This window comes from Pan paniscus, chromosome 11 (genome assembly GCF_029289425.2).
Source record: "Pan paniscus chromosome 11, NHGRI_mPanPan1-v2.0_pri, whole genome shotgun sequence".
Classification (NCBI taxonomy): Eukaryota; Metazoa; Chordata; class Mammalia; order Primates; family Hominidae; genus Pan; species Pan paniscus.
Genome location: NC_073260.2, coordinates 81222059 through 81242481, shown reverse-complemented (window position 1 = coordinate 81242481; position 20423 = coordinate 81222059). Strand labels below are relative to the sequence as shown.

Below are 20423 nucleotides of genomic sequence, written 5' to 3'. Positions count from 1 at the left end.
TGGATAAGAAGAAGAGAATTGAAATCTTCACAGGTCATTGGGTCTATTATCAAGTAGAAGTTATCTTTCAAATGCCTCATCTATGCCCATCAACTGCAAGAAGAGGACATTATAATTCTCCAACTGCCACCACAAAGAAAACTAATATAATACTCAGGAATTCCAAGGAGCTTAGAGGGACAAGAAGGTGAGTACGTGGAATTTTTCTCATTTTCTTGTGAATTCAGAGTGTACTCTTTTACTCATTAATTTACTTCTAAGCTATTGTGCACCATCTCTATTTCACCTCAGCTCTTTCAGACACACAAATCTGGAGAAAGGGTTTGGAGGGGGAATATTTCATATTTAGTCAAAGCAATGAATATTTTGAGGTGGCTGTAGACATCTATTGTGATGATTTTAACTGGAGTTATCTTGTGCAAAGGCAACAAATGTTTTCTCCCTGGAAAGGTTTTTCTTGGCCACTGAGTTTCCACTTCCAAAGTAGATTTGGAGACTTGGGCAAGATTTGTATCTCTCCCATCTCAAATTTCTGATTTTATCTAGACCAGTGATTCTCAAAGTATGGTCTGGGAACCTCTGGGGATCTGTGAGACTATCAGAAGGTATGTCAAGTCAAAACTACTTTCCTATGAGTAAGAAGATGCATGTACATTTGAGTTTTCCAGAGTGATATTGCAGCAGATTGAATGCAGTGGTAGATGTGAGACTCCAGCTGTCTTTCTGACAGACATTAGAGATTTGTAGAAATATAAATAATGCCACTTTTCTCACTAAATATTTTTGTCTTAGAAAATAATTATTTTCATTAAAAATATGCTATTTATGAAAGCATTTAATAGGTTTTTAATGTATTCATAAGTAATTTTTAAGTTTGTTAGCTTTAATTTCTAATATTATTAATATCAATAGATACAAACTACATAAACACGACCTCTTTTTGGTCCTTAATAATTTTTAAGACTGCTAAAAAGTCTTGATATATTTTTTAGAATGATTGGTATAAAACTTGGGCTAAACAAAGGTAAAATTGGCAATTTTTCGTTCCCAAGCCAAATTATTCAAATTACTCTTAAAACGCTTATTTCCAGCAGAGCTTTCTAAAAGACCTAATTTCAGCATCTGACTCTTTCATTAACTTGTTGGGTAACTTCAGCCATGTCAATTAGTTGTTTGAGAATTGTGTTTTTTGAATCATCTGTAAAATGAGAATAACAATAATAGCTTATTGGATGTTACTAAGTGACTGACATTTTTCCCAGTGCTTCATATGTATTAATCGCTTAATCCTCATAACCACCCTATGAAAAAAGTACTTACTATATTATCCCAACTTTGCAGAGAATAAAATAATTGAAGCATAGAAAGATAAAGTAATGGGTCCCCTAGTCAGATATCTAATAAGCATTAGAACTAGGATTTGAACCCATGCAATATGAGTTCAATGGGTTCATTATATATATTGCCTCTTAGATCCCTTTAGCTGTAAATGGCTGTAAAGAGACAGTGTCTCAAAGAATGCATGTCATATACAATGAGTGCTGATCTCCAGGCTTTCATCTTTAACTTTGTAAAACCTGCCTCCCCTGCCTCTTTACCTTTTTGCTTTGCCTTATGTCTCTTCTTGTAAGCTCTTTCTCTAATGCTGTTTTCCAAATATGATCCTTTAGAAACATACAAAAAAAGATCATCATGTTACTCTCAGTGTTTATGACAAATTTCTCTATTTGTAAAATTCTGAATGGACCAAGTAAAATATGTCTATGGTCTGTGACCCATAGGCTGTCAGTATGCAAACTCCGATATAATGGAACCAAATCAATTTCATTTCATATGATTTTATAGTACCACATTTCATGTGATATTAAACCATAAATGTGGAGGTAATTATGCAATTATTAAAAAAGAGTAGCAATACAACTACTACCAGTTCATAGAATGAAGCTACTTGAACAGACAGGAACTATCTGGAGAACATATTATCTGAAATATTGACTCAGAAAACCTGTGAAAAAGCTGAATGAGAAAGCACCTGAGAAAAAGCAAGGGGAACAATGGCAGGAGGAAGAAAAAGCAAATCATGTCATTCCCTGACTCAAAACACTGCAGTGACTTCCAAATTCAGTTAGAATAAAATCCAACTCTCAATCACTGTCTACAAGACCTTACACAGTCTTCCCGCATACCACTGTTACCTGTGATCTCTACACTCTGGTCAGGCAGGCTTCCTTTCTCTTTCTTCAACATACTAAACCCTACTTGAAGGTCTTTAAATTGTGATTGCCTAAGCCTCAGATATCTCTTTTCCCAAATCTTCAGCTCAAAGTCTCTTCCTTTAAGAGGTCTTCCTTAGCTGTCTAATGTAATAAGCACAGTCAACCCCACTCCCTGCATTATAATACTCCATTTTATTATTTTAAGGCCTATCTAGACTAGCTGTAAAGTATCTTTATATATTGATTTACTTGTTTATTTTTCTGTGTTCTGCTAAATGCTATACAGGTAACAGGGAACTTGCCCACTCTATTCCCAATAGTGCCTGGCATCTAGAACGTACTTAATAAGTGTTTTTGAATGAATGTTGAATAAATGAAGGACTCTGAAATATGTGCTGATTATGCATAACCATGGAGTCATAGGTTCTTATATATATGGAGCCACTGCAGAAAAATATTTTTCATCCTTCTGGGGATAATTTCTTTCCCCTCATTGTCCAAAGGAAGGAGGCTTACTGCAGTCAAGATTCCCCGAAATGTATGAATAACTGGCCAGAGAGATGAAATATTGAGAGACAAGATCTAACAGATACTATGACTAAACTCTGTTGAGACCTTCTAGATGCATTATTGATTATGCATGCATTCAGCCTCTTGCTGTTTGCACATCAGCATTTGCACCAATGAATAAACTCTGGGAGGATCTTTCTGAAACTATCTGAACAGAAGTCATTTATTACAGCAATTAAAAGTAAATAAATATGGTCATGAGGTTACTGCAAAAGAATGATATTTATTTAGTACAGTCCTTAAGGAGTTATATTAAACTTTGTATTCTTGAGATGACCCTTAGATTTAACACATTAGATAATATCAGGCCATATTTTATTAGAAATAGATGTTTCTCTTTCATGTCAGTGCACAGCAGATAATTTGAATAAAAATATATTGGCTAAAGAAACAGTGAGCTAATAACTGCTTTTGATCTGGGAAATTTGCCAATCTTGATGGCATCAAATGTGCATTGTATATTAAGAAAAGTTATTATCCCTCTCTATTTAACTTCCTTATTAAGAACTTTCCCACACAATCTGAGGAGATACCTGAACAAAGAAGTACAATATTAAAATATCTTCTCCACTCTTAAACTCACAAATAGAACTCCTACCCTACAGGATTAATTTATTGTTCTGCTCATTTGATGATGCATGACATCCTTTGAAAGTCAATGTGTTTTCAATAACTCTACAGGGTGTTAGTCCTAGAGCTTATTCTTCCAGAATGTACTTCCTGAAAATATAATCTTTATGAAACCATTGTGGGATCTTGGGTCTACCCATACAAATGGAGTTCCACTATCACCAGTCTATGGAACCTGGTTCACAAAAGGTGATCTGTTACTACTTTAATAGCTAAATCCAGTCATCTTCATTTCATCCCATCCTTTTGCTCACAACCAACTTTCTCTCTTCTATTATTTTTTCACTTTTATCTTAGGTTCGGAAGTATATATGCAGGTTTGTTACACAGGTAAACTGTGTGTCTCAGGGGTTTGGTATACAAATTATTTTGTCACCCAGGTAATAAGTATAGTACCCAATAGGTAGTTATTTTTATCCTCTCCCTTCTCCTACCCTCCACCATTGGTGTCTGTTGTTCCCCTCTTTGTGTCCACGTGTTCTTGTGTAGCTTCCACTTATAAGTAAAAACATGCAGTATTTATTTTTCTGTTCCTGTATTAGTTTGCTTAGAAGAATGGCCTCCAATTCTATCCATGTTGCTGCAAAGGACATGATCTGTTTTTTTGTTGTTGTTGTGGTTGCTGCAAAGGACATGATCTGTTTTTTGTTTGTTTGTTTGTTTGTTTGTTTGTTTGAGATGGAGTTCACTCTGTTGCCCAGGCTGGAGTGCACTGGTGCCATTTCGGCTCACTGCAACCTCCACCTCCCGGGTTTGAGCCATTCTTCTGCCTCAGCCTCATGAGTAGCTAGGATTACAGGCACCCGCCACCACGCCTCACTAATTTTTTGTATTTTTTTGGCAGAGACAGAGTTTCACCACGTTGGTCAGGCTGGTCACAAACTCCTGACCTCAGGTGATCCACCTGCCTCAGCCTGCCAGAGTGCTGGGATTACAGGTGTGAGCCACCAAACCTGGCCCATCTGATTCTTTTTTATGGCTGCATAGTATTCCATGGTGTATACGTATCACAGTCTCTACATTCTTTAAGCTTCTGAAATCCAGCACATTCCAAATCTTCACTGAGCCTCCAAAGCTCATTTTTGTCTGCTAGATCTGCTCTTTAACCTTTATAACAATTTGTAGAAGTGAAATATGGCCAACAAATGTCAGTAAAGAACAAGGAAATGATCACTCCATTATACAGAAAAGCCTATAGAGAAAGAGAGAGAGTGTGTGTGTGTATATAATATACATATATGTGTACATATATGTATACATAGTATATATAATATACATGTAGATGTATATACAGTGTATATATAATACTGTAATATATTATCTATAGGTATATATATTACAATATACATTTGTGTATATATACAGTGTATATTATATATAAATTTGACATTTCTGTATATATACATATACATATGTATATATAATATACACTGTGTATATATACACACCATTATACACAGCATATCTATAGATATATACACACATATAGAGATATAACATACTGTCTATATATAGTAGACTATATATATACCATATATGCTATATATAGTATATTATATATACTATGTATACTATATAAATATATATAGCATATATAAATATATAGCATATAAATATATATAGCTTATAAATATATAGCAAATAATATATATAGCAAATAAATATATATAGCATACATAGTGTATATAGTATACTATATATAGACAGTATGCTATATACATACTATATATACTTTATGTGTGCATATATCTATATATAGATACACTGTGTATAATACAGTCTGTCGATATATATTCAGTGTTATATACGCTGTGTATATATATACTATGTATACCATATATTTACATATATATTGTGTATATATAGTATACTATCTGTAGACACATTGTATACTCTATATACTGTGTGTGTGTGTGTATATATATACACACTGTGTGTGTGTGTGTATATATATATATATATACACTGTGTGTGTGTGTATATATATATATATATATATATATATATATATAGTGCCTAAACAGTTGTATTAGTCAGGGTTCCCCAGAGAAACAGAACAAATAGGATGTGTGTGTGTGTGTGTGTGTGTGTGTGTGTGTGTGTGTGTGTGTGTGTGTAGAGAGAGATCTTAAGGAATTTTCTCATATGATCATAGAAGCTGGCAAGTCCAAAATCTGAAGGGTAGGATGGAGATCCAAGGAAGAGTTAATGTTGTAGTCTCAAGTCAAAAGGTAATCTGGAGGCAGAATTATTTCTTCTTTGGACCTAAAGCCTTTCTCTTAAAGCCTTCAACTTACTGGATGAGTCCCACCCACACTACAGAAGGTAATATGCTTTACTTACTTATTTAAATGTCACTTACATCTAAAAAATACTTTCACAGCAACATCTAGACTGGTGTTTGACCAAAAACTGGGGACCATGGCCTAGCCAAGTTGACATAAAATTAACCACCACAACAGTTAATATTATTCCAGTTTTACAGATAAAGAAATAGGCTTTGTAAGGCTTATTTAACCAAAGTTACCATCCACCACATGTTGGAGCACACACTAGAAAGTAGATCCTTTTGCTCCTCATCATAACACATTCCATTAGCCGCACTGCATGTTTGTTACTGTATTGCAGAAGATTTTAATTTTTGTGAGAGTAAGTTTTACATTCCCTCCAATAAGAGACCCAAAATCCAGGCTGTATTTAGCTCTGACTTGACAGCCAAAGACCTACACCTGCCCAATGTCAAGAGCACAGAACTTGTGCTCAAGAGGTGACTACTGACACATATAATGTGAGCCTTTCAGGGTAAACTAAGACATCAAGTTTGGAATGTCACTCAAGGGAGTACTTCAGAATTCACAAAACTACTTCCTTTCAACATGAATTTCCAAAATTCAAAAGTATTTTTGAGTGCACAGAACCAGACATTACAGAACATAAAGGTTTATATCAAAAATTAAGTTTGATGTGAAAGACAATGTCAAGAGAATAAGAAGATAAACCACAGACTGGGAGAAAATATTTGCAAAGGACATATCTGACAAGGGAATGTTATCCAAAATATACAAAGAACTCTTAAAACTCATCAATAATAAAATGGAATAAACCAATTAAAAATGGTCAAAAGACCTAAACAGACACTTCACTAAAGATATATGAAAGCAAATAAAGCAAATGAAAAAATGCTCAACATTTTGGTGTACCTTATATGGGTTTTGGCATGTGTGTGTGTGTGTAGACTGATAAATAACAAAATAGTAGTCAGCCTTCAAAAAGAAGGAAATTCTGCCATTTGCAACAACATGGTTGAATCTGGAGGACATTAAGCTAAGTGAAATAAGGCAGACACAGAAAAGCAAATACTGCTGGATCTCACTTATATGTTAAATCTAACAAAGTCAAATTCACAGAAGCAGAGAGCAGAGTGGTAGCTACCATAGACTGGGGGTGAGGAAAATGCAGACAAGTTGGTCAAAGGGTACAAAGCAACAGTTATGCAGGATGAATAAGTTTTGTAAATCTAATGTGAAGCATGGTGAATATACTTATTGAATACTTGAAACTTGCTAAGAGAGTAGATCTCACCGAAAAAAAAAAGAAAGATAACTATGTGATGTGATAAGTATTAATTAGCCTGACAGTAGTAATCATTTCACAATGTATACATATATCAAAACATCGTGTTACACACCTTACATATATACAATTTTTATTTGTAAATTATGTATTTTACAAATTTCTATTTGTAAATTATATCTCCCAATAAAACTGAAAAAATAAAGTGTAAAAAAGAAAAAAATAAAAATAAAATGTAACAAAGAAAGAAAAGACATGGAGGAAACTTAAATGCATATTTCTAGGTGAAAGAAGCCAATCTGAAAATGCTATGTACTGTGTGATTACAACTCTGTGACATTCTGTGAGGACAGATCAGAGTATCCATATGATACTATAATTGTGGATACATGTCATTATATACTTGCCAAAACCCATAGAATGGACAACATCAAGAATGAACCCTAGTGTAAATGACAGACTTTAAGTGATAATGATGTATCAACGTAGAATTCATCGATTGTAACGATGAATTACATCATGTGCCCCAGTGGTGCTGATAGTGGAGGAGGTTGTGAGGATACAATGGAACTCTCTATACTTTCTGCTCAATTTTGCTGTGAACCTAAAACTGCTATAAAAATAGACTATAATTAAATGACAAGAACTTCAGTTTTGAGAATAAAAAGTAAGAATAAAAGTGTAGACAAAGAGACTACAAAGTAGAGAAGTGTGTAAAAGAATACCTTCAAATAGTGATCTGTGGTGAGTTGTAGCAGGAAGCTTGTTCCTATAAATTAGGATATCTGGCTTCTAATCTCAACTCTGTTATCCACTAGGTGGTTTGATCTGGGAAAATTCCCTGTCCGTGACTTGTCTAAATAGCTCATTAGCGGCCTGACCTGAACCCATAGTTTTGTCTATTTACAGTCCTCCCCCATTATCTAAGGTTTGACTTTTTGAAGTTTCAGTTACCCACAGTCAAGCCTGGTCTACAATATTAAATGAAAAATTCCAGAAATAAACAATTCATAAATTTAAATAGCACATCATTCAGATTAGCATAATGAAATCTCAAGCATCCTGCTGTGACCCACTCAGGATGTCAGTCATCTGTCTGTCCAGCATATTCATGCTATACGTATACAGTAACCACTGGTTAGTCACTTAGTAGCCGTCTTGGTTATCAGAGTGACTGTTGAGATACTGAAGTGCTTCTGTTCAGGTGACTCTTATTTCACTTACAAATGGCCCCAAAACTCAAGAATAGTGAAACTGGCATATTTGTTATAATTGGTTTTTTTTTTTTTTTTTTTTTTTTGAGACAGAGTCTTGCTCTGTCTCCCAGGCTGGAGTGCAGTGGCGCAATCTTGGCTCACTGCAAACTCCGTCTCATGGGTTCACGCTATTCTCCTGCCTCAGACTCCCGAGTAGCTGGGACTACAGGTGCCCGCCACCATGCCCGGCTAATTTTTTGTATTTTTAGTAGAGACAGGGTTTCACCATGTTAGCTAGGATGGTCTCGATCCCCTGACCTCGTGATCCACCCACCTCGGCCTCCCAAAGTGCTGGGATTACAGGCATGAGCCACTATGCCCGGCCGATGTTATTTCTATAACCAATGAGAATTCCTGACAAATCGCTTTGTATCAGCCCACTCCTTGTCTCCCTTTTTTGCTTTTAATAAAGGCTATATAGAGTTCCTATCCAGGGTTTCTTGGGTCTGAGTCTTTTGGGCAGCTGTCCTCACTTTCCTTTGTTGTTGTTGTTGTTGTTGTTGTTGTTGTTGTTGTTGTTGGAGAGACAGGATCTTGCTCTGTGGCTCAGGCTGGAAGACTAGAGTGCAGTGGTATAATCAAAGCTCACTGTAACCTTAAACTCCTGGGATCAAGTGATCCTCTCACCTCAGTTTCCCAATTAGCTAGGACTACAGCATGCACTACCACGCCTGGCTATTTATTTTTGGTTTTTGTAGCGATGGAGGTCTCACTATGTTGCCCAGGCTGGTCTTGAATTCCTGGCCTCAAGCAATCCTCCTGCCTTGGCCTCCCCAAATGCTGGGATTACAGGTGTGAGCCACAGTGCCCAGCCCAGCCTCTTACTTTTAGGTCAACAGAAATAAGCACATTAAAAGATCTGGTTCTGCTCCCATATGTAAAGAGCCTGGATTCTCCCACACTTACATGAGTTTTACCTCCAGGAGCCCCACCAGGTGCTCACTGTGAACAGAAAATAAATTCCTTCGTGCACCTGGCAGGGAGAGAGGGAAAGTTACCATTTGACATACAACTAGAACGTAGGGCTCTGTTTAAGAAAGACCTGTCCTCAAAAGGAAATACTTAACAGACCTAGGGGAAGGGCAATTACACAACTCAGCCCACACTAGACTTTCTGTCTCACATAAAGGGTTAAAAAAATGGCTATGAAATTCTTCTAAAGGTCAGAGCCCAGGGACTCAGGCCTACTAGACAATGGATATGTAATCATAAAATTACACACTGCTTTCCCTCTACAATGCCTTACCACCACATCAGCAGGGTTCCAGTATAATAACTGTGAATTATAACTAAGAGAGCAGCGAGTGTTCATTTAAGAGGCACCTTAAAACAACAATATCAAAATATTCCTACCATTCGGTAGTGTATTTAATGGGTATGAGGAGACCTCAAGCACAATTTGGACTCAAACATTGCATCCTTAAAATATTATTTAGCTAAAGCTAATGTAAAATATGAGGAACTATCTCCCTAAACAACATCTTTAGACAATATTCCGAATTAGCTCCCAATGTTGACAGTTTTAGTGCCCCTTGGACATTTTTCTTGATGGCCTAAAGCAGAAAGTTGCAAACATGGTATGTAAACAAAAAAGGGACTGAAAAAAATTATCCCATTGTATGAACTTCAACATTTTGTAAACATTTTAAAGAGGCTCGACATAACAAAAACAAACAAACAAACAAAAAACCCTCATAAGCAAATGTTTATCCTCTTTGTCTAAAAGAGAGATCATTTTGGTTAACATGCGAGGCACCCTCTACTTCATCTCCCTATTTGGGGCATTAATAATTCTGGCTTTCTTACTGAAGTAAAATATACAAAACAAAACTTACTATTCCGGCCATTTTAAAGTGTACAGTTCAGTGGTGTTAAGTCTAATACATTAACATTGTTGTAAAACCATCACCACCATCTGCGTCCCAGACATTTTTTTCTTCATCTTCCCAACAGAATTTTTTCATGTTCCCAACTGAATCTATATCTATTAAGCAATAATTTCCCACTCCTTGTACACCCAAACCTGGAAACCAACATTATGCTTTGTCTCTACAATTTGACTACTCTAGGTACCTCATATAAGTAGTATTATATGTTATTTCTTTTTCTGTATCTGGCTTATTTCATTCGGCACAACTTCTTCAAAATTCGTTGATATTGTAGCATGAATCAGAACTTTATTCCTCTCTAAGGCTGAGTAATGTTCCCTAGTATTTACATACCCCCTTTTGTCAATCCATTCACCGTGGATGGACATTTGGGTTACTTCCACCTTCTGGTTATTGTGAAATGCTGCTATAAACATTGATGTGCTAGTAATAGTTTGAGTTCCTGCTTTCAATTCTTTGGCGGTATATACCTATCTAGAAGTGGAATTGCTGGATCATATGGTAATTTGATTTTTAAATTTTTGAGGAACTGCCAAATAGTTTTTCATACCAGCTTCACTATTTTACATTCCCACCAGCAATGCACAAGTGTTCCAATTTCTCCACATCCTCATTAACACTTGTTGCTTATTTTTTTTGGATAATATACATTATAATGGATGTGAAATGGTATCTTATTGTGGTTTTGAATTAAATTTCCCTAAAGATTAGTGATGTGGAGCATCTTGTGCATTTGTGTATGTTCTTTGAAGAAATATCCATTCAAATCTTTTGCCCATTTTTGAATCATCTTGTTTGTATCTTTTGCTGTCAAGTTTTGGCAGTTCTTTATATATTCTCGATATTAATCTTGTATCAGTATGTACGATCTGCAAACATTTTCTTGCAATCCATGAGTTGCCTTTTCACTCTATTGATAGTGTCCTTTGATGCACAAAATATTTTTATTTTGATGAAATCTATCTATTCTTTTATTGCCTGTGCTTTTGGTGTCTTTGATCCAATAAATCATTGCCAAACTGAAGTCAAAAAACTTTTCCTTTATGCTTTTTCTTCTAAGACCTTTATAGTTTTAAGTCTTATGTTTAGGCCTTTGATCCAGTTTGAGTTAGTTTATGTATATAGTATACATAAGGGCCCAACGTCACTCTTTATATATGGATACACTGTACCCAGCTTTCTCAACACCATTTGTTGAAAAGATTGTCCTTCCACATGGTCTTGGCACCCTGGTTGAAAATCATTTGAACATATGTACAAGGGTTTATTTCTGGGCTCTCTATTCTGTTCTTTTTATTTATATGTCTGATATCTGTCTTCCTTTTTTTTTTTTTTTTTTTTGAGACAGAGTCTCACTCTGTCACCCAGGCTGGAATGCAGTGGCATGATCTCGGCTCACTGCAACCTCCACTTCCTGGGTTCAAGCGATTCTTCTGCCTCAGCCTCCTGAGTAGCTGAGACTAGAGGCACATGTCACCATGCCCAGCTAATTTTTGTATTTTTAGTAGAGACAGAGTTTCACCATGTTGGCCAGGCTGGTCTCAAACTCCTGACCTTAAGCGATCTGCCCACCTTGGCCTCCCAAAGTGCTGGGATTACATATATATCTGTCTTTATGCCACACTGTGTACCACGCTGTTTTGATTGCTATAGCCTTAAAGTAAGTTTTGAAATCAGGAAGCATGAGTCCAACTTTATTCTTCTTATTCCAAATTGTTCAGGCTATTTGGACTTTCTTAACACTCCTTATAAATGTTAGGATACGTTTTTTGATTTCTGCAAAAAACATCATTAGAATTTAAACAGGGATTGCAACGAACCTGCAAATTGCTTTGGAAAGTATTGCCATCTTAAGAATATTAAATGTTGTAATCTGGCTGGGCGCCATGCCTCACGTCTGCAATCCCAGCACTTTGGAAGGCCAAGGCGGGTGGATCATGAGATCAAGAGATCAAGACCATCCTGACCAACATGGTGAAACCCCGTCTCAATTAAAAATACAAAAAGTAGCTGGGCGTGGTGGCACACGCCTGTAGCTCCAGCTACTCGGGAGGCTGAGGGAGGAGACTTGCTTGAACCCAGGAGGCAGAGGTTGCAGTGAGCCAAGATCGCACCACTGCACTCCAGCCTGGTAACACAGCGAGATTCTGTTTCAAAAAAAAAAAGGAAAACTGCATGTCCTGTACATGTACTCTGGAACTTAAAATAAATACTTAAGTACATAAATAAAATTTTAAAAAATTAAAAAAATCTTAATTGTATGTGGGTAGGTCCCTTCGATTGAAAGTGAGATAGAAGGCTGGCCACAGTGGCTCACACCTGTAATCCCAGCACTTTGGGAAGCCGAGGCGGGCGGATCACGAGGTCAGGAGATCGAGACCATCCTGGCTAACACTGCAAAACCCCGTCTCTACTAAAATACAAAAAGAAATTAGCCAGGCGTGGTGGCAGCGGACACCTGTAGTCCCAGCTACTCGGGAGGCTGAGGCAGGAGAATGGCTTGAACCCGGGAGGCGGAGCTTGCAGTGAGTCGAGATCACGCCACTGCACTCCAGCCTGGGTGACAGAGAGAGACTCCGTCTCAAAAAAAGAAAAAAAGAAAAAAAAAATGAGATAGAAATAATTTTTTTAAACTTACTATTCAAAATTTGCAAAACTAAATAAGAGTAAAAGGAATTTACATTTTGTCCCTGGATTGATATAAGACAAAAACATTGCGTGGGAAAGCTGGAGTTGACGACGAACGAGATTCTGAGAATAAAAATCCCTGGTACATAGCCAAAATTTCAGAATCAACTTCAGATTTTCAAGGGCTATAAAGTAGGTAACTTCAAGCCACCATCTCCAACAGATAAAAGGAACCAGGTAATATCTGTGTTCCAGGGAGAAAGAATAGAAAACTGGCTGAGTTCTATCACTGACAAAACTTAGTGGGAAGGAGGGATCTGGAAGGTGGGAGGGTGGAGGGATCCCCAGCTTGGGGGGTGGGGAGGGGCTGTGCTTCAGCCTCTCCCTCCCACTGCCCCTCCCCCTCTCACTGCCCCTCCCCAACAAAAGAGTCCTTTGGGATGTGAAGCCCCAGCTCTGTGACGCAGGCCTGGGCCCCAGTCCCTAGTCTCCACAGGGATGCCCAGAGCTCAGTTGCTTGAAAGCAATGCGCCTATTCACATGGAGAATCTTCCCTTTCCTCTAAAATTACTTAGTGCCTCATCGCTAAACACCCCCAGCTCCACACCATGGGTGTTGGATATCTTCCTCACCTTGGTGTTTGCCCTGGGGTTCTTCTTCCTATTACTCCCCTACTTCTCTTACCTCCGTTGTGAGGACCCACCCTCACCATCGCCTGGGAAGAGAAAGGTAAGGAGCCCTCAGTCTGGACCCACAGAGCTTGATTCTCTCCTTTCTTTTTATTATTAGTTCCACTTTTCCAAATCTAGTGGAGAGATTTCTGCGATGGGAAGTCTCAGGAGAGACCAGAACATCATCCTTCCAGGGAGAGGCAGGGCAGCCAGGGGTTGGTAGGGGTAGATCGTGTACTGGGATTTCCAGGCCAAGCTCTCAGTCCATCTGTGGGGAAGCGCAGGAGGCGTCAAGGCAAAATCAAACCCGTGGGCTCAGTGGCCAGGACCGGTCATGAGACAGGGGAGGTCTCTGGTCATGAGACAGGTGAGGTCTCTGGTCATGAGACAGGGGAGGTCTCTGTCCGAGGCCAGGCCCTGAGCCCTGGCTCATCAGCCCCTTCCTGGGGCAGGTGACTCTGGGCCTAGCCTCCTCTGTGTGGGGTGATATGGGGCCTGTGCTGGGCCCCCGAGGGCCTCCCACCAGGCCCGGTGTCTTCTCTGGTCTCCTGGGAAGCAGAATCCTACCTGACAGCTCAGTGATGCCTGCGGGCCTGAGCCTGGGTGTTCCTGGAGCCGAGGAACAGGGACTGATGGCGTCCATGGTGGACCTCATATTGAAACTCCCTCCGCGTGTGTGTGTGTGTGTGTGTGTGTGTGTGTGTGTGTGTGTGTGTGTTATTTTTATTTATTTTATTTTATTTTTTGAGACGGAGTCTTGTTCTGTCACGTGTGCTGCAGTGAAATGGAGCAATATCGGCTACTGCAACCTTTGCTTCCTGAGTTCAAGCTATTCTCCTGTCTTAGCGTCCTGAGTAGCTGGGGATTACAGGCGCCCACCACCACGCCTGGCTAATTTTTGTATTTTTAGTAGAGACGGGGTTTCACCATGGCCAGGCTGGTCTCAAACTCCTGACCTCAGGTGATCCACCTGCCTCGGCCTCCCAAAGTGCTCAGATTATAGGCGTGAGCCACCGCTCCCGGCCCCCTCTTCCTGTTTTTATAAAAAGAAAAGCAGTTTATCATCCATTTAAACATGAGTGGGAGGAAGCACACAGAGCTCCCTGAGCAAGACAGAGCCATATGGTTCGTGAGTGCAGCATGCTGCGGCTGGGCTGGGGGCAGAGAGGGAGAGCTGGTCCTAGATCCTCGCCATTTCTTGTTTCCCAGTGTCATCTTGTCTCCCCACATCATCTTGTCTCCCCACGTCATCGTGTCTCCCAGTGTCCAGTAGGGCAGAGAGGGAGGCCCAGAGGCAGGATGAAAAACCACAGTCTGAGAGGTAAGGCTCTGCCAGGGCACACTAGAGTTAATTTGATCTTGTCTGTCCCGGAGGGAACTGACTCTGAAGAAGTCAGTTGAAGAAGCCTGAGGTGGGGGCTCCTAGGAGGGAAATCAGAACCCCGGGTCCTTCTCAGATTCCATGCCGGAATGAAGCCATGGTGGGCCAGGGACTGGGCGTTACCCAGCAGGGGGCAGTGTGTGTGTCCTGGGGAGACCAATGCCTGCCTGGATGCAGAGAGGGGTGAGGGGGCCTCCCGCTCCCTGGGAACAGCTGTTCAACTCTGCTAAGGTTGATTCCTCTTTGAGACCACCCCAGTCCTTTCTCCCCACAGGGCAGTTGTGAGGACCGTGGGGGTGGAGGGTCTGTGTGTAGAAGTCCTTTGTGAATGACAAAGCCCTGTCCTCTATGCCTTGCTATTACCGTCGGGGCCATGTGGCTTTGGACATAGATGGGTGGATTCCAGGGTCTAATTCCCCAAGGTCTTCCCTAAAGAAACATACACTCAGCCTCCTGTGAGATCCCAGGCCCCTCCCTCATTGCCCTAACCCAGTCTCCTGATTTCCAGCTTGTAGAGAGTGCCCGAGAGGCCTGGAGGAGACTTGGGACCTGCTTTCACAACTGCAGAGGTGAGGCACTTCCCCTTCCCTGCATCCTTCCTACCAGGGCTGGGATGCCACCCCAGGGCCATAGGCAGCCTGGAGCTGACCTGGGATGGGGAGACCAGGGGGACAGAGGATGGGAGTAAAACCCTGGGGCGACGGGTAACAGGAGAATTGGGCGGTCAGGATGTGGGGTGGTGGAGGGGCTGTGGCCCTACCACCCACTCTGCCCTCCAAACCCACCTGCTTCTGGCTGCAGCTTGTGCCTCCTGGCTCCTGCAGCCTCCTGGGGACACACCTTGACAAAGGTGACTTTGGTCAGCTCTCTGGTCCAGACCCCCCAGGTGAGGTGGGCAAAAGAGCACCTGATGGAGCCTCCCGGTCCTCTCGTGAGCCTATGGAAGATGCTGCTCCCATTATCTACCCGTTAGCTTCCCCAGATCCTCGAATCAAGCATCCTCAGGATCTGGCTTCCACCCCATCACCAGGCCCAATGACCACCTCAGTCTCCTCCCTAAGTGCCTCCCAGCCACCAGAACCTTCCCTTCTCCTAGAACACCCCTCACCCAAGCCACCTGCACTTTTCTCTCACCCACCACACACCCCTGATCCTCTGGCCTGCTCTCCTCCTCCTCCAAAAGACTTCACTGCTCCTCCCCTGTGGGACTCCACTCTGATAACTCCATCTCACTGTGACTCAGTGGCACTTCCATTGGGCACCGTCCCTCAAAGCTTGTCTCCACATGAGGATTTGGCGGCTTCTGTCCCAGCCATCTCAGGCCTTGGCAGCTCAAACAGTCAAGTTTCTGCCTTCTCCTGGTGGCAGGAGACTACCAGAACCTGGTGCGTCTTCAATTCATCAGTCTAGCAAGATCATCTTTCCCGCCACCCACCAGAGACCTGTCAGATGGAAGCTGGTAGCCCGTTTTTGCTCAGCTCTGATGGCCAGAATGTCGTGGGGATACAAGTCACAGAAAGAGCCAAGGTCAACATTTGGGAAGAAAAAGAAAATGATGGATCATTTACAAACCAAATGACCCCAGAAAAGCACTTAAATTCTTTGGGGAATTTGGTTAAATCATTGGATGCTGAGCAGGACACCACAACCCCAAAATCCTTCTGGAACAAGAGAGAGAACTTGAAAGAACTGCCCAGTCCTCAGAAGTTCTCGGATCCTAGGCTTTTGCAGGAAAGTTTTCAGAAGAATTACAGCCAGCTTTTCTGGGGCCTCCCCTCTCTGTACAGAGAATCCCTGGTGGCTAATGCCTGGGTCACTGACTGGTCTTGCACTTTGCAGTCTCCTCCTTTCTTCAATCAAATTTCCAATGTCTGCCCAATTCAAAGGGAGACTACAATGTCCCCACTGCTTTTCCAGGCCCAGCCCCTGTCCCATCTGGGGCCTGAGTCCCAACCCTTTATTTCATCCACACCCCAATTCTGGCCCACACCTATGGCTCAGGCTGAGGCTCAGGCCCATCTTCAATCCTCTTTCCCAGTCCCATCTCCTACTTTTCCATCCCCGATTAAGAACACTGGAGTAGCTTGCCCTGCGTCACAAAATAAAGTGCAAGCTCTCTCCCTATCTGAAACTCAGCACCCTGAATGGCCTTTGTTGAGGAAGCAACTTGAAGGTGGGTTGGCTTTACCCTCTAGGGTCCAAAAATCTCAGGACGTCTTTAGTGTCTCCACTCCTAACCTTCCCCAGGAAAGCTTGACATCCATTCTGCCTGAGAACTTTCCAGTCAGTCCTGAACTCCGGAGACAACTGGAGCAACACACGGGGCAACCTGGAAGGATCCAAGAGTCTCTGGATCTGATGCAGCTTCAGGATGAATCTCCAGGGACAAGTCAGGCCAAGGGCAAGCCCAGGCCCTGGCAGTCCTCCATGTCCACAGGCGAAAGCAGCAAGGAGACACAGAAGGTGAAGCTCCAGCTAGAGAGGGACCCGTGCCCACATCTGGGGCAAATTCTGGGTGAGACCCCACAAAATCTATCCAGGGGCATGGAAAGCTTCCCAGGGAAGGTTCTGGGGGCGACCTCTGAGGAGTCAGAAAGGAACTTGAGGAAGCCCTTGAGGAGTGACTCGGGAAGTGATTTATTAAGATGCACAGAGAGGAATCATATAGAAAACATCCTGAAAGCCCACATGGGCAGGAAGTTGGGCCAGATCAACGAGGGCTTGATCCCCGTGATGTGCGTCGATCCTGGCTTGCTGTCAACCAGGCTTTTCCCATGTCCAACACCCACATGAAAACCAACAATCTAGCTCCCCTGAAAAGTGGGAAAGCCTGTGTGAACACAGCCCAGGTGCTTTCCTTCCTTGAGCCGTGTACTCAGCAGGTGCTGGGAGCCCATATTGTGAGGTTTTGGGCCACAGGTGGGGTCTACCCCTCAGGGTCCTCAAGCCTATTCAGTGCCTTAAACTGGAAAAGATTTTGTCCTTGTGCAGTACACAGCTTGCTGGTCCCTCCTCAGCCACCTGTGAATCTGGGGCTGGCTCAAAAGTTGAGGTGGCCACGTTCCTTAGAGAGCCACCAATGGCAAGTCTGAGAAAGCAGGTGCTGACCAAAGCATCTGTTCATATGCCAGAGAGTCTTCAGGCCTCCTCACCTGCATGTAAGCAGTTCCAGAGGGCCCCATGAGGGATCCCATCTTGGAATGATCATGGGTCCTTGAAGGCTCCTACAGCTGGACAGGAGGGCAGGTGGCCATCTAAGCCCCTCACGTACAGCCTCACAGGCAGCACCCAGCAGAGCAGGAGCTTAGGAGCCCAATCTTCGAAGGCTAGAGAGACCAGGGAGGCAGAGCCACAACCCAGAGTCCCCTTGGCAACCTGTATGATGGCAAACCTCCAAGCCACAAGTGAGGATGTCCATGGTTTCGAGGCTCCAGGGGCCAGCAAAAGCTCTCTACTCCCTAGAATGTCTGTCTCCCAAGATCCAAGAAAGCTGTGTCTTATGGAGGAGGTTGTTAGTGAATTTGAGCCTGGAATGGCCATGAAGTCAGAGACCCAGCCTCAAGTTTCTGCCGCTGTTGTGCTCCTTCCAGATGGGCAAGCATCTGTTCTGCCCCATGCTTCAGAGAATTTGGCTTCTCAAGTGCCCCAGCGCCATCTCCAGAGCATGCCTACTGGGAACATGCAGGCTTCCCAGGGGCTATGTGACCTCATGGCAGCCAGAAGGAGCAACCTGAGGCACAAGGAGCCCAGGAACCCAAACTGTCAAGGCTCATGCAAGAGCCAAAGCCCAATGTTTCCCCCTACTCACAAGAGTGAGAACTCTAGGAAGCCCAACTTAGAAAAACATGAAGAAATGTATCAAGGATTGAGGACTCCTCAACTTACCCCAGGCAGGAAGACAGAAGACACCCGTCAGAATGAAGGCGTCCAGCTACTGCCATCAAAGAAACAGCCTCCTTCAATAAGCCACTTTAGAGAAAACATCAAGCAACTTTTTCAGAGGGTTTTTTCAAAGAAAAAAAGGAAGCCAGCACCAGTCACTGCCGAGAGCCATAAAACAGTAAAAAACAGATCATGTGTGCACAGCAGCAGTGCTGAAGTGCAGGAGCTCATGACATCAGTTGGACAGATGCTGGAGGAGAAAATGTCACTTTGCCATGAGTGCCATGCCTCGAAGGTAAATCAGCAAAGACAGCAGTTTCAAGCCCCAGTCTGTGGGTTTCCCTGCAACCACAGGCACCCCTTCTACTCAGAACACATCAGAATGCTGAACTATGCAGCCAGCAGTCAACAAGCCACTCCCAAGAGCCAGAGTTGTCCCAACAGAGACAGGCAAATCAGAGATCAGCAGCCCTTGAAAAGTGTCTGGTGCAACAATGAGCAATGGGGCCTGTGACATCCCCAACTCTTGCTCCCCAAGAAAGCTGTATCCCCAGTCAGTCCCCCTCAGCATGGGCCAAAAATACCCGGTGCCTCCAGCCACCATCACCACTGTCCAAGGCACTGTCTTCTTCGGGGAGGTATCTAATTTGGTCAGTCACAAATTCTTTTTTAGCCTTCCCTAGAGAAAAACAAGTCCCCAAGAAAAAATTCACTCTATGTAGAGAAAAAGTATTTTCTCTCATGTTAGTACATGCAGAACATTTAATATTCCACAATATATATGGTTTTTTATTCATAAGAGGGTGATGGCTTTTATTTTTGCCATGCTTGGTGTGGGCTTGGTTTCTAGAAGCGACAGGACATGGAGGGATGCTGACAGTGGTGCTGTAAGCCCACCTTCATCCTGAGTTCCTTTAGTGAATCTTACGTTTCCGTAATACTGTCTTTACACAAACAACAAAAAATTCTAAAAACAAGATGAGAAAAACCTATGAAGATCCCACTCTGAAATAAGGTTCAACCCATCTTTCCACTACTTACTGTCTACCTCAAACTTTATGCAGCTGTAGGGAGAAGGTTTGCAGAGATGTCACAGGTCTGAACATCTCCATGCAGGCTCCCAGAAGTACCACAGCCGAGTAGCTTCATGTGTCACAAAATAGTGGAAGTTTGGGTGGGAGAGTGCTGGACCCTGAGTTGAGAAGAGGGAGAAGTCTTGACCCTGGGTATCCTGGTGGAGAATAGATAATGTCTGCCCCTGGGAAGCCCCTTCTCTCCCTGACAAAGGCTGGGATGGAGATGGGCCCTCTTAGCTCAACCAACATGTGAAGCACAGAGTCCCCATCCCACTGCCTCTCCATTTCTCACACTCTGGAGTGGTGGTGGTGGGGACAGACCTTCCAGCTCTGTGCATGTGTAGGTGGGGGGTGGGGGGTTGGGGGGGCAGCCTTCATGGAGGCTGCTGAGGGCGGTGAACTCCCCTACCCCAGATGAATGAATGACCCTGCTAGGAGGTCAGACCCTGCAAGGGCTGTAGGGGTATCAGGTGGAGTGGGCTCCAGGTGTACCCTCAATGCACTGGGCAGGTCTGAGGCCAGGCTCCCTGGACCCGTCTGGGTGATGTGGTCACTCTCTGGGGGACTGTTGTCAGGCCCCAGCCACCCACCCTGAGCAGCACCGTCCCATCGCAGGGCTGGACTTTGTGAGTCCTGAGACAGGACAGTACT

At 42.6% G+C, this 20423-nt stretch overlaps 1 protein-coding gene and 1 long non-coding RNA gene across 2 annotated transcripts in view; one reads left to right on the top strand and one right to left on the bottom strand.

The window, feature by feature from the left end:
• The window catches only part of LOC134728543 (uncharacterized), a 747936-nt gene that overhangs the window by 702694 nt on the left and 24819 nt on the right, over window positions 1–20423 (bottom strand). The window lies entirely within an intron of this gene.
• Window positions 7720–19342, top strand: LOC100975397 (putative spermatogenesis-associated protein 31C2). Its single transcript, XM_063593987.1, is given in 6 exon segments — window positions 7720–13491; window positions 14643–14754; window positions 15323–15383; window positions 15639–17545; window positions 17548–17724; window positions 17727–19342. Coding segments are annotated over 6 exon segments (4104 nt in total). The 5' UTR covers window positions 7720–13260.